This window comes from Sorex araneus, chromosome 3 (assembly GCF_027595985.1).
Source record: "Sorex araneus isolate mSorAra2 chromosome 3, mSorAra2.pri, whole genome shotgun sequence".
Taxonomy (NCBI): domain Eukaryota; kingdom Metazoa; phylum Chordata; class Mammalia; order Eulipotyphla; family Soricidae; genus Sorex; species Sorex araneus.
In genome coordinates this window covers 9,267,218-9,281,973 of record NC_073304.1, presented here as the reverse complement: position 1 = coordinate 9,281,973, position 14,756 = coordinate 9,267,218, and the positions used below count along the sequence as shown (strand labels likewise).

The 14,756-nt window shown below is 58.6% G+C and overlaps 1 protein-coding gene across 2 annotated transcripts in view; it reads left to right on the top strand.

Moving 5' to 3' along the window:
- The window catches only part of RIN3 (Ras and Rab interactor 3), a 94,058-nt gene extending 79,302 nt beyond the window's left edge, over nucleotides 1–14,756 (top strand). For both annotated transcript variants that reach the window (XM_055132426.1, XM_055132427.1), the window contains exons 8-10: nucleotides 5,944–6,075; nucleotides 12,095–12,258; nucleotides 13,990–14,756. In XM_055132426.1, coding sequence (XP_054988401.1) covers nucleotides 5,944–6,075; nucleotides 12,095–12,258; nucleotides 13,990–14,298 — 605 coding nt within the window. In that variant the 3' untranslated portion in view covers nucleotides 14,299–14,756. The remainder of the gene's footprint in view (nucleotides 1–5,943; nucleotides 6,076–12,094; nucleotides 12,259–13,989) is intronic.

Genomic DNA, 14,756 nt, shown 5'->3' with positions numbered 1-14,756 from the left:
TGGGGGCCGAGGGGGTTACTCCTGGCTCTGTGCTCGGGGTTTGTCCCTGTGGTGGGCCCCTGCATGCTGGGCACCCCCCACCCCCACAGCGTGTCACTCTCTCTCCACCTCCACACCCTTCTTTTTCATTGAGTTTCTCTATTTGATTGGCTGGTGTTTGGTTGGGCGACCACACCCGGCGATGCTCAGGGGTCGCTCCTGGCTCTGCATTTAGGAATCACACTGGTGGTACTTGGGGGGGAGCCCTCTGGGATGCCGGGGATTGAACCTGGGTCGACCACACACAGGGAATGCATCTTTACCCACTGGACTATTTCTCCGGCCCCGGAACTTCTCTTTCGATGCTCGCAAAGGCCCGATGTAACAGTCTGTTTAATTTCCAGGTGTTTGATTTGGTTTTCTGCTTGTGTACATGATTAACTTCTATCTCCAGTGCATCATGGTCTGGAAAGATAGCTGGTACAATGTCTGTCTTCCTGATTCTGTTAACGTGTGTTGTGTGGCCCAGCACATGGTCTATTCTGGAAAATGTTCCATGTGCACTGGAAAAGAATGTGTGTTCTTTTGGGAGGGGATATAAAGCCCTGTATAGACCTATTAGCCCTCTCTCTTCAATTTCTTCCTTCAAAGCCAGCATTTCCTTGGTGAGTTTTAAACTTCTTGATCTATCCAGAGGTGATAGGGCGGTGTTGAAGTCTCCAACTACTACTGTGTTGCTCGCAATGTCCTTCTTAAGGTCTGTTAGCAGCTGTTGTAGGTATTTAGCTGGTCCCTCATTGGGTGCGTACACGTTTAGGAGTGTGATTTCTTCCTGCTGTACATATCCCCTGATTAATAAAAAAAAAATGGCCTTCATTGTCCCTTCTAATCTTTTTCAACCTGAAATCTATGTTTTCTGATACTAGTAAGGCCACCCCAGCTGTTTTGAGGGAGCTGTTTGCTTGCAGGATTGTTTTCCATCCTTTGACTTTGAGTCTGTGTTTATTCTGGCTGTTCAGATGTCTTTCTTGTAGGCAGCAGAATGTTGGGTTCAGTCTCTGAATCCATTTTGCCACTCTGTGTCTCTTAACTGGTGAATTTAGACCACTGACATTGAGAGAGATTATTGTTATGGGGCCGATGTCACAGGCTGAATGAATGTTCTCATCATCCCATTTTCAGATGAGAAAACTGAGAAAACAGAGGGCCCCAGTGAGCTGCCCTGGGTCACACAGCAGTTACAGGCCAGCCTTCCTATCTGCATGGCCAGTTTCTCCCCTGAAGTTCCCAGGCCCTGGAACATGCATCCGTGATTTAAAAGGGCTCAGAGTCCTGAGCTGGCAAGGTAGCTTGGCTTTTGGGAGGCCTCGGGCTCAATCCCAATACTACACATGGATACACATGTGTGCACCTGTGGGCACACACACACACACACACATAAATCAATAGAATGTGACCAGCTCCTCGCCATCACCTAAAGAAACAGTTGTGTGTTTGGCAAAGGAAAGGAAAAGAAAGGAAAGGAAAGGAAAGGAAGGAAGGAAGGAAGGAAGGAAGGAAGGAAGGAAGGAAGGAAGGAAGGAAGGAAGGAAGGAAGGAAGGAAGGAAGGAAGGAAGGAAGGAAGGAAAGAAGGCAGGCAGGCTGGCTGAACTCTCCAGGAAACGCCAGCTGTCGTCCCACAGAGCTGTCAGAAACACACCAGGGGGGCGTGATCTTAGATCCACACAAGGCAGGTGTCCTGGCCGTAGTGGGACCCCATCCGATCCCCGAGTCCTGCCAGGAGTGATCCCTGGGTGCAGAGCCAGGAGGAAGCCCCGAGCCCCGCCGGGTGTGGCCCACCAGCAAAACCACAGCAGGGCCGCCCTGTCACGGGAGGGCCCTGCCGCAGCTGTGCCCAGCACGCAGAGGGCGTCTGCGGCTGCCCCGAGTCTCGCGCCCCAGGATTCCCAGGCAGAGGCACCCCTCGTCCCCCGGCTGGCGCCCCACCTGCCTGCAGAGCTGGGAGCCGTTTGGGCTCAGGAAAGAGACGCCCAGACTCCAGCCCAGATCCCCGAGTGCGAGCCTCAGTTTCCTCGGGGCGGGTGGGGGGGGGGAGGAAGGAGGGGGTTGCTGCTCTGCTGGCTCCGCTGCAGCTCTGCCCGTGCCTGGCATCTCCTGGCAGCTCTCCTGCACCTCGCCTCCCCTCCCGAAGCACATAACGTGGACGGGCCCCGGGTGTCTGCAGAGGCTGAGCTGTGCCAGTGCTCAGCTTCTGTGCCAGGGGCCAGCAGGCTCACCCTGGGGACGCTTGGGGCCCCCAGAGCTATACGCGGCAGCACCCGGGGTTGGCACCATCATAGCAGAGGGGCCAGTCCGGAGCCCAGGGGACTGTGGGAGCGGCTGGCGACTCGGCCTGCCCCCGGGCACAGAGCACGGCGGAGTCCTCACCAGTCTTCACACCTGGGGTCCACCTGGCCCTGCGGGGTCTGAAAACCATGCCCCACCCACCCCGGGCCTCACTGAGCCGCTTCCCTGGGGCCAGCAGTGCCAGCACCCCTTCCTGACCCCAGAGAGTGACTCCGGACGCTTCCCAGGAGGCTCCCTAGAAGCCGGGCTGTGGCGAGCCCGTGGGGGCACCAGTGTCGGGGGCCCCAGTGTTGCTGCTCTGTGGGGGATAGGCGGACCAGAGGCCGCGGGGCTCCTTCCCCTCAGCCTCCCGCAGGACTCCCCAGAGGCAGGGGCCAGGCTCCCCGCCCCTGCTGCCTGGTCCCAGGGTCCCAGTGATGAAGTCGCTCACGGATGCTCCAACCCAGGAGCGAACGCAGCCTGCCTCGGGCAAGGCAAGGGCTCCACCCACGGCCCGATCACCCACCCCGGCGTTTACAACAAATTATTAAACTATTTTTTTTTCTTTTTGGGTCACACCCAGCGATACACAGCAGTTGCTCCTGGCTCTGCACTCAGGAATTACCCCTGGCGGTGCTCAGGGGACCCTATGGGATGCTGGGAATCGAACCCAGGTCGGCCGCATGCAAGGCAAACGCCCTCCCTGCTGTGCTATCACTCCAGCCCCTTTAAACTATTTTTAAATAAAAACCCGTGCAAAGAATCTATGATGAATGATGGAGCTACAAACAAGTCAGTGGTCTGTTTTATGGTCCTGACTAACTTGATTGCCACGGTTCCTAGCTGGCCCGCGGTGCCCTGGCGCTCTTGCCAGTGTTGATAGGGCAAGCACTTGGCACCTCGGGGTATAGGAAAAAATTGCTTGCTTTCTTGCTTTTTTTTTTTTGGCAGCAGGGGAGCTTTTCTGTTGCTCCTGGCAATGCTCAGGGGTTACTCCTGGCTCTGCACTCAGGATTCACTCCTGGCGGTGCTCGGGGGTACCAGTCTTCACACCTGGGGTCCAGGCAGCTCTGGGATGCCGGGGATCGAACCCGGGTTGGCCCCATGCAAGGCAGACGTCCTCCCCGCTGCACTAACCCTCCAGTTCCGAGACTTGCTTTCTCATCGAAGTCTCTAGGAGGTTTTTCCACTTGGTGCACAGCATGTGGGTGTGCACCAAGAGAGAGTTCAACAGGACGAGCATATTTAGGGGGCCTGGGGCCACGGACCCCGATGCTGCCTGGAGCAAACCCTGAGCCCAGAGCTGAGACAGACCCAGACCCAGAGCTCTGCCGGGCATGTGCCCCCCCCAGATGGAACGAATAAAGCAGGACATCTTGGGACGAGCTCTCATTTTCGTTAGCCTCAAAGCCCAGTGGAGCCGGACTCAGCCCTGACCACCCCGATCGATCACTGCCTGAGACCCTCAGTGTCTGCCTGGGTCAGAGGAGGGAGGGAGCTGCCAAGCGCACTGTGAGCTGAGAGCCAGGACTCGGACCCAGGCCCAGGCCCTACAGCAGCCTGCTGGGGCCAGGAGTGACATATACCCTCTGCGCCCCAGTCTCTCGGCCAGTGGGGGAGGGGGGGGCTTTCCCTTCATATAACTGGACAAGACCAGTACGAACGTGCATGCACCGTCCACCAGGGTCATGCTCCCCTTCCCGCCCCCCCCCCCCGGCAGTTGCTGAGTGGCAAGTTTCTGTCCCGTGAGCACTGAGAGAACTTGACACAGGTTCCCCCAGGATGCCACAGGGGAACATTTTATGGTAACCCTCAGGGCTAGAAAACAATCGGGTCCTGGCCGGAGCCATACTACAAGCGGGGAGGGTGCTTGCCTTGCACGCAGCCGACCCAGGTTTGATCCCCGGCATCCCAGAGGGTCCCCCACGCACCGCCAGGAGTGAGTGCAGAGCCAGGAGTAACCCCTGAGCATCGCCGGTGTGACCCAAAAAGGAAAAAAAAAAGAAAACTCTTTGGTCCCACCCACTCACCCCCCCCCACACACACACAGCAAGAAACGGGTCTGTTTTCTTCTCACGAACAGGAAAGAACGCATCCGGCATTGCTCTCTGGCCGTGGCCGCCAGGACTGTCCCCACCCCAGCCCCCTGGCCCGGCCACTGCTTGGGGCTCACGGGGCTGGTGTGTGGCATCTCGTCTGTTCATGTTCTCCCTCCAGTGGACAGTCCAACTGCCCACTGGATCCGTCTGCGTCCCCTGTAGATTTCGCCTTAGCCCATGTGTGTCCCTGTGGCCTCCGTGTTTGCACAGCAGACCCAGGGGAGGGCCGGCTCAGAGAACTCTCTGCCCGGTGCTCGGGCTGCTTCCCAAGCTCCCTGGGGGCACGGGCAGCAGAGGGCTCTGACCCTTCTGGGTGTCCCCTTGTCCCCAGGGAGCCGCCAGCGGGGACTGGAGTCCACTGTCCAAGCCCTGCTGTCCCTTGGGCCGGAGGAGGTAGGGAGCAGCTTGGGGGCGGGCATAGCTGCCGCCGAGAGCACCCCGGGCCCCTCCCCTCCGCTCAGCCTTTGGTTCCGGGTTGCCCGAGGGTCAGTCTCCAGAGCACAACTGGAGGGGCATCTTTGTCCCCGAGGGGCCACACCCACGGGGTCTGGCTGCCATGGTGGCATTCGGGCTGGGTGCCACCATTTGGACAGACGCCCTGGCTCACCCGGGCATCAGTACACTGGAGCGAGGGGCTCAGAAAGTTCCAGAAAGTTCCTGGGTAGAAACCTGCCTCTGGGTGTGTCCATGGACACAGATGGGATGGGAACTTGACCTCCAGCCTGCCACCAAGGGCAGCGCAGAGGGACAAGCTGGGAGAGAGTTGGAGCTCTCTCTCTCTCTCTCTCTCACACACACACACACTCGCACATGCACATGCACATACACACTCATATACTCACACATGCACATGCACACACACATGCATATGCACATATACACTCTCATATGCACATGCACGCATATACACACACATGCATACACATACACTCACACATACACATGCACACACATACACACTCACACACATACATATACACACACTCACACATACATATGCATACACACGCTCACACATACACATGCACACACATACACTCTCACACACATACATATACACACACTCACACATACATATGCATACACACGCTCACACATACACATGCACACACATACACTCTCACACACATACATATACACACACTCACACATACATATGCATACACACGCTCACATATACACATGCACACACACTCATGCCCACACATGCATACACACACACTCACACACATACTCACAAACTTTCATATACACACTCACACACATGTGCACACACTCTCTCTCTCTCTCTCTCTCTCTCTCTCTCTCTCTCACACACACACACACACACACACACACACACACACACGCACATTCCCGGGATCCCTTTCTCACTTCCCTCTCTGTGAAGCTGGAGCGGCCTCTGGCCTGGGAAAAGGCCCGCCCCGAGGTTGCCGGTTCTGAGAGTGGTGGGGAAGGGGCCGGTTCCCCTCCCTGGGGGACGCGCCTGCCCCGAAGGCCTGGCCCGCCCCACACTCACGGCTGTGTCCTTCCTCCCAGGCAAGCCCTACGGCGCTGACGACTTCCTGCCCGTGCTCATGTACGTGCTGGCCCGCAGCAACCTGACCGACATGCTCCTGGACGTGGAGTACATGATGGAGCTCATGGACCCCGCGCTGCAGCTCGGGGAAGGTGGGTCGCCACCCCCTGACCCTGAGGGCTGCAGGGACAGGCTGGCTCGGGCGCTGGCCCGGGGCTGCACATAGATGAGCTCTTGGGCCAAGGGAACCCGCCAGCACTGCTTGGGAAGTCTGGGATGAATGGGAAGCCCAAGAGCATGGCAGCACAGATGACATCAGGGAGGGCTTCCCTGAGGAGGTGACCGCTGGGCTGAGCATTGAAGGGTGAATAGAAGCCAGTTTGCTAGAAAGGGAAAGAAGAACACATTGACCGAGAGGGAGGGGCCAGGAGGGGCTGGAGTAGCATGCCCTGATGAGAAGATGGAGCAAGGGTGGTGAGTGGTTTCTAGGGGCGGGCACCCTGGGGACCCTCGGCCCTTGCTCACGCAGCACTGGGCAGTCACTGAAGGGTAATGTCGTGGAAGAGGGGCCCTCGCTCCCCGGGAGGGTAATGTCAGGGGGCTGTCCTGCTCGGCCCACCCGCAGTTTCCCTTCCCCTTTCCTCCTTCCCACCACTTCCCTCCCACCCACATAACCTCGGCCACACCTCTGCCGGGAACGAGGCTGGGCCCGGCCAGATAAGCAGCCCAGGGCGCCCGAGCTGGGCCTCGAGACCAAGCGCTGAAGGGCGGCAGGCTCCCGTGTCTGCTGGGGGCTTTGTGGCCCTGGGATAAGCCACGGTTAGCATGTGAATGTCCTGCGGGGGGTGAGAGTCTGGTATGTCTGCCAGTCCTGGAGGCCCACGGAGCATGTAAAGTCATGTGGGTGTTGGCATATATGACCTTGGCGTGTACCAGAAGGCCTCTCTCTGGAGCTACTTTTCTTCTGTTTCGTTAAAATTGCCCTGTAGTTGGAGCATCCTGTGATCTAGAGGGTATAAAAAGTCAGTAAAGCCAGGCTGACTTCAGCAGTGAGTATCAGCTGCCCGGCATTTCCAGCAAACTCTTCATCTACCCACCATCCTTCCACCATCTACCCTTTCCTCCCTCCACCCACCCACGCCTCCCTCCATGTATCCATGGATGTACCCATCTCCCCTCCACCCACCCACCTCCCCCTCTACCCACCCACCCATCCACCCACCCATCCATCCACCCACCCACCCATCCATCCATCTATCCATCCACCCATCCATCCACCCATCCATTCATCCATCCATCCACCCATCCATCCATCCATCCACCCACCCATCCACTCATCCATCCATCCACCCACCCATCCATCCATCCATCCGTCCATCCATCCATCCATCCATCCATCCATCCACCCATCCATCCACCCACCCATCCATCCATCCATCCACCCACCCACCCATCCATGTACCCATCTACCCCACCACTCATCCATCCATCCATCCATCCATCCATCCATCCATCCATCCATCCATCCATCCATCCATCCATCCATCCGTTCGTCCGTCCGTCCATCCACCCATCCATCCATCCATCCACCCATCCATCCATCCATCCATCCATCCATCCATCCATCCATCCATCCACCCACCCACCCATCCATGTACCCATCTACCCCACCACTCATCCATCCATCCATCCATCCATCCATCCATCCATCCATCCATCCATCCATTCATCCACCCATCCATCCACCCACCCATCCATGTACCCATCTACCCCACCACTCATCCATCCATCCATCCATCCATCCATCCATCCATCCATCCATCCATCCATCCATCCACCCATCCACCCATCCATCCATCCATCCATCCACCCATCCATCCATCCATCCATCCATCCATCCATCCATCCATCCATCTATCCATCCATCCATCCATCCACCCATCCACCCATCCATCCATCCATCCATGTACCCATCTACCCCACCACTCATCCATCCATCCATCCATCCAGCCAGCCAGCCAGCCAGCCATGCCTTCTCACCCCGGCTCCCCAGCACCCGTTTCCTGGAACTGGCTCCAGGTGTTGTGCCCGAGATTCAGATCCCCAATTGCGGAGAGACCCAGTTCCACACATGATAATGCAAAAGCAAAGGAGCTTTATTACTAGCCCGAGCCAGACCCAACTGCCCAATTCCTTATCTCGGCAAATTACTCAGCCGGGAGTCTACCAGGAACTGCAAGTCCTGCTCGGGGGATACAGAAACTGAGGCCTAGCAGAGACCTCATGTTGACTGCCGCTTGTCATGGCATCGGTGTCGCCCTCACACAGGCAGCACCACCGCGGGGTCCTGTGCCCGCACCCCCTCTCCACCCTGGCTGACGGCCAGCTGGGCTAGCATCTGGAGTAGGGCAGTGAGTCATTCCCACCCAGGGACACGCTCTCCAGGGGGGATGGCCCGCCACCTACTGGGCGCAGCGGGCACTGCCTGAGGCGTGGGGTGCCGGGAGACGCAGTCCGAGGGTTAGGGGTCGCCCTTTACCCCAGCCTCTAGAGCACTGCCCTCGGGTCACCTGACCACTGTCATCTTTGCTGATTCACATCCTTGAAGGCATTTCTGTCACAGACCCACCAAAGCTTGGCTTCCAGAACATTCCCCGTGCACATTCCCAGACGGCCCCCATCCCCCCTGCCGATACCGGCCGGGGGTCCTGATCGGGGCTTCTGGTCCAAAAAGTCTCTTTCTCTCCCTCTAAAAAGGCCACGCCCCGGGCCACCCACCCTGCGCGGCAGACTCTCCCCTAGGGGAAGGGTTTGTCAGAACACCCAGTTTTGGGGCTGGAGCGATAGGACAGCGTGGAGGGCACCTGCCTTGCAGGCAATGAGCCCAGGTTCGATCCCCAGCATCCCATGTGGTCCCCAAGCCCGCCAGGGGTGATTCCTGAGCACAGAGCCAGGAGCAACTCCTGAACACTGCTGGGTGTGGCCCCAAAAGCAAACAAACAAAAAAAGGAATATCCGGTTTCGTGTGATGGAGCGAGGGTCAGGGATGCTTCGGGACCTGAGAGCCCACCCTGTAACTAACAGGGGTTACGTGGGTTGGGGTCTGGGCAGAGAGGGGGTCTGGCTGGCATCCAGAAACCCTGGGAGGGGCCCAGGGGTAGGACAGAGGTGGCGGCTCCTGACTTGCATGCAGCAGACCCGGATTCGAATCCTGGCAGCCCATATGGGCCCTTGAGCACTGCCCAGGGTCACTCTTGAGCACAGAGTCAGGAGCAGCCCCTGAGAAGCACCTGGTGTAACCCCAAACCCAGACCTGAAATCAACCCTGGGATGAGTGACTCGCAGTGAGGCTGATGGCACCTCCTATCCCACACCTGTGCCCATCCCCCCGGCACAAGACAGCTGCCGAGTCTGGGGCAGGAGGTGGGGGGCATTGGCAGAACCCCAAAGGCTCGATCCCCTGGGTCTGGCCGTCCCAAAGGGCTTCCTGGAAGGCCCACCCCGGGGCTCCCCTACATCCAAGGAGCTAGAATAGGGGTCCCAGACCCCCTACTCTGACTGCAAGGGATTCTGGAATGAGGACATTGTCACTCCATTACCCTCCCCCCAAATACAATAGAGTTCTGTTAGGGAGACAAAAAAGTGAGGGTCCGGTGGTCACTGGCAGAGTGGACATTGTCGAGTGACAGTGTCCTGGCCGGAAAGAGCTGTAAGAAGAAAGGAAGCCAGGGCTGGAGCGATTAGCACAGCGGGTAGGGCGTTTGCCTTGCACACGGCCGACCCTGGTTCTATTCCCAGCATCCTATAGGGTCCCCCAGCACCTCCAGGAGTAATTCCTGAGTGTAGAGCCAGGAATAACCCCTGTGCATCGCCAGGTGTGATCCAAAAAGCAAAAAAAAAAAAAAAGAAGAAGAAGAAGAAAGGAAGCCACTTCAGAGATGTGAGACATTAGCTAAGTCCCCTTCCTCTATCCAGGGGGACAGATCGACAGCTAAGGCTCCACAGGCATTTGGGGCGGGGGCGGGGTGTCAGTCATACCTGGTGGTGCTCAGGGCTGCTCCTGGCTCTGTGCTCACGGGTCACTCCTGTTACGGAACACCATAAAGCAATTGAGGGGCCAGAGAGATAGTCCAGTGGGTAGGGTGCTAGCCTTGCATGTGGCTGACCTTGGTTCAATCTCCGGTACTATATATAGGTCTCCTGAGCACTGCTATGTTTGGTGTGGCCCCAAAACTAAAATAAAATACGTTAGGATTTTCTTTTAGTGGGGGGGGGGCTACATTCAGTGGTGCTCAGGAAAACTCCCAGTTCTGTGCTCAGAGGACTATGCAGTGTTGGAACTGATACTCAGACTCGAGTGAGCCCTCCCACAAGGCCAGTGCCTTACCCCCTGTCTCCAGCCCCTCGAAGACAGCTGGACCACAGGACCACAGCCTCCCCCAAGCTAGACCCGCCCCCCACCCCCCTGTGGAAGCACCAGGACATGTGCCTTTGATCTGAACACTCCAGGCGAATGCAGCCCTCCGAGGCGGTGCACACGGTACCTTCAAGCCCGCACTTACTTAGAGATCCAAGGTCCAGTTGCATTTTCCACAGTATAAAGAAACAGAGGTGTGAATGGCTACTTTAGCTCTTTAAAAATAATTGTGTGTGTGTGGCCCAGGGATGTAGCTCTGAGGCGGAGCCTCACCTGGGCTAGATTGCAAAGATAACAAGCTGAATAGTTCTAATGGAATAGAATAGAAACTGTCAGTGACAGGTCAGCTCTTGGCTCAGGTAATAGCTCAATGGCTGAGTATGTGCCTTGCACGCAGGAAGTCCGGTTTGACCCCGGCACCCCCTGGTCCCCCAGCACTGCCAGGAGTCGCCCCCACCCCCTTCAGCTCTGAGCTGGGAATAGCCTCTGAGCACTGCTAGGTGTGGCCTAAGAAACAAAAACCAAAATACTTTATAACTAAATGTGCTCTTCTTTGTTTGGGGCTCACGTCCGGCGATACTCGGGGCTTACTCCTGACTCTGTGCTTGGGGCTTACTCCTGGCTCTGTGCTTGGGGCTCACTCCTGGCTCTGTGCTCGGGGATCACTCCTGGCTCTGTGCTCGGGGCTCACTCCTGGCTCTGTGCTTGGGGCTTACTCCTGGCTCTGTGCTTGGGGGTCACTCCTGGCTCTGTGCTCGGGGATCACTCCTGGTGACTCTGGGGGAATCATATGAGGTGCCGGGATCCAACCTGGGTCTGGTAAGGCAACCACCTCACCCCCTGTATTATTGCTCCAGCTCTTTCCCCTGCGTCCTTCAAAGGGATTTTCTACAAGGGGCTGGAGTGACTTACAGCCAGTAAGGCGCGTGCCTTGCACGTGGTCCAGTCCCTGGCGCCATATGGTGCCCTGGGCTCATCAGGAGTGATCCCTGAGCACAGAGTCTGGATTAAGTCTCCAAGTCCGTTAAAATATATATATATATTTAAACAGCTCCTGAGTTATATTTAAAAATAAAATGATTTGTAGAATAATTACAGGTACCACACACCTGCAATTATTCTACAAATCATTGCTTGCCCCCTTGAGCAAATCGAAGATCAACGGGATGACAAGTGATACAAGTGATGTGTTTATAGATGGGAGTGAACATGCATGCGGGGAGAAGTCCCTGCCCACCAGTGCCCACCTCCTCTCCCTTCAAGAGTCTGCCAAGATTTCTCCTTCCTTCCATAGCCTCTAAATTCTTGGAGCTTTTATACGCAATCAAAAAAAAAAAAAAAGCTCCCTGAAGAACTAAGCAAGAGCCCTGCCCCCAAAGAAAGCCAGGGACGGGGATGGAGCGATCGCACAGCGCGTGGGGCGTTTGCCTTGCACGCGGCCAACCCAGGTTCAATTTCCAGGATCCCATATGGTAGAGCAAGAGTAACCCCGGAGCATCGCTAGGTGTGACCCAAAAAGAAAAAAAAAAGGCAGGGAACCAAGGACAAGCTTAGAAGAGAACCTGGGCAGGGAGGGGATGTGTGTGAGCGAGGGTTGAATTTTAGGGTGCTTGAGTGCATCTCTGCAGGGACGGGTTGGGGCGGGGCCAAGTGTGCGGGTGGGCGGGGCTTGCTGGTGGGCGGGGCACACGGGTCCTGCCCCCTTCCCCCACGCTGAGCCGAGCTCGGCACCGCCTGTGCTCCTGCCCCCGCAGGTTCCTACTACCTGACCACCACCTACGGGGCCCTGGAGCACATCAAGAACTACGACAAGATCACGGTGACGCGGCAGCTGAGCGTGGAGGTGCAGGACTCCATCCACCGCTGGGAGCGCCGGCGCACGCTGAATAAGGCCCGGGCCTCCCGCTCCTCCGTGCAGGTGAGGCCGGGGGCCCCGTGCCCCACTCAGCCTCCCGCACCCCCAGCCCCGGGTGGGAGTCAGGGGCACCAGCAACTACTGCCCGTGTGTGCCCAGCCCGGTGCCCAGGAAAGACCGGCGGGCGTTGCTTTTACAAAATGTTGGGCAGGCCAGGGGAGGGCAGGAGAGCGAGGCTTCTATCCAGCGCGACCAGATCAGCCGTGTCCAGGCACCCTGGCACCCAGAGCACACTAGACCTGAACCCCGTGCTTCGCCTGTGACCAGCAGAGCACACACCTGGAAGGCAGGGAGCTCAGGGTCCGGACCCAGCTCTTTCCTCACTTGCCAGGTGACCTGGAGCGGGCCCTGCGTTGCTGAGGTTCAGCTTCTGTGGGAGAGCCGAGCTGACACTCCCCTCCCCCATGTTGCAGGCCACCGACCTGACGGCTGATGGCCCCCACCTCTAATCCACAGCTTCCGGGTGGGGAGCTTTGATTTTAGCTTCTGCCAGTTTCCTCTGGCCTCGGCGTTTTCCCGTTGGTTTGGCGTGCGTAACTCAGAGCTGGGAAGAAATGTACGTCCTCTAGGGAGAAAAGGAAGCTCTGTCCCCCCACCCCAGCCCACCTCGACTCCTCTGGGTGCCCCTCGGCTGTGCTGTTACTATCCTTCCACCAGGGGGCAGTCCTGCGGGCCACCCTTCTTGCACTGGAGCTTTTGCAGGCTGGAGCTAGTTTTCTGTAAGAAATGCCCATGTCCCATTTGCCTTTAAGGAAAAAGGGGCGCAGAGGACAGGTGGGCAGGGACGCCTGCCACGTGATCCTCCCTCCCCAGCTCCCACCCCTCCCCCTCCTAGATCCCGGTGGCTTATCTCCACCCGTCCTAACCCTCCCCGCCCTGCTCTACCCCATCCTTCCTCTTTCAGCCCTGAAGGCTGAGCAGTTCCTCCTGCCTTCGCAGCCCCCGCTGTCCCCTGGGGCCCCGTGTCTGGGGCCTGCACCTCCAATTTTGCTGACATAAAGCCAGCGCTGCTCCTGAGGTGGGGGGGGCCAGTGCAGGTGGAAAGTAGAGTGGACGAGTTAATGACCGCCAGCTGCAGGCTGGCCACCAGGGGGCGCGCTCGCTCCTTGTGACCGAACCGGCGGCGCGCGGTGATGCTCAGGAGGAAAAGATGCTAGCCAGTTTGGGTGGTACCCGGGTTCCCCGCGGTGATGGGCAGGAGGAGGAAAAGATGCTGGTTTCGGTGGTACCCGGGTTCCCCGCGGTGATGCGCAGGAGGAGGAAAAGATGCTGGTTCGGGTGGTACCCGGGTTCCCCGCGGTGATGCGCAGGAGGAGGAAAAGATGCTGGTTCTGGTGGTACCCGGGTTCCCCACGGTGATGCGCAGGAGGAGGAAAAGATGCTGGTTCGGGTGGTACCCGTGTTCCCCGCGGTGATGCGCAGGAGGAGGAAAAGATGCTGGTTCTGGTGGTACCCGGGTTCCCCACGGTGATGCTCAGGAGGAGGAAAAGATGCTAGTTCGGGTGGTACCTGGGTTCCTCGCGGTGATGTGCAGGAAGAAAAGATGCTGGTTCCATGGTACCCGGTTTCCTGCTCCACTCCCGCTCCTGCCGCCCCCCCACTCCCCAGGGGAGCCTGAGGCCCGGCGAGGGCAAAAGGCGTGCGTGCGCCTCCACAGCCCCCGCGCAGCGCCCAGGCTGCCCGAGCCCCGCCCCCCCCCCGTGACCGCGTGTCCTGTCTGTGCCGTCCCCGCAGGACTTCATCTGCGTGTCCTACCTGGAGCCCGAGCATCAGGCGCGGACGCTGGCGTCGCGCTCCGACACGCCGGCCGAGGCGCTGTGCGCCCAGTGCGCGGAGAAGTTCGAGGTGCCGCAGCCGCGGGACCACCGGCTCTTCGTGCTGGTGGACGGGCGCTGCTTCCAGCTGGCTGACGAGGCGCTGCCGCACCGCATCAAGGGCTACCTGCTGCGGAGCGAGCCCAAGCGCGACTTCCACTTCGTGTACCGGCCCCTGGACGGCGGGGGCCCGCCCTGCCTCGTGGTGCGGGAGCCCAACTTCCTGTGACCGGCCCCGCTGCCCCGTCCAGCCGCGCCCGCCGCCCTCCCACTCCCTGGCGCGCCTCCGAGTGACTGTCCCGGGAAGACCCGGCCACGCGCAGCGTGCCACAGAAAGGGAAACTGAGGCAGAGAGAAGCGATGCTCCCGCCAGCGGAGTCCAAAGCAACCCCTGTTCACACGTGGCACTTCAGTCCAGCCCCTTGTGCCCCCCACCCCCACCCTGTCTCTCAGGGTGGGGGTCTGGCCACACTTGGCCTCCCTGCTGAGGAGCCTGCCCAGGAGCCTGTCCGGCAGCTTCCCGGCCTCAACTGAAGCATCTGCCACCGCCCGGTGAGGCCAGTTCGGCGGCTCCATGGACAAGGCAGGGCCACAGGCCACCCTGCAAGTGGCCACACCTGGGACCTCACCCTGGTGCGTGTGACAAGAGGCACGTGTGGGTGGTGAATAAAAGCCCTTTGGGAAATG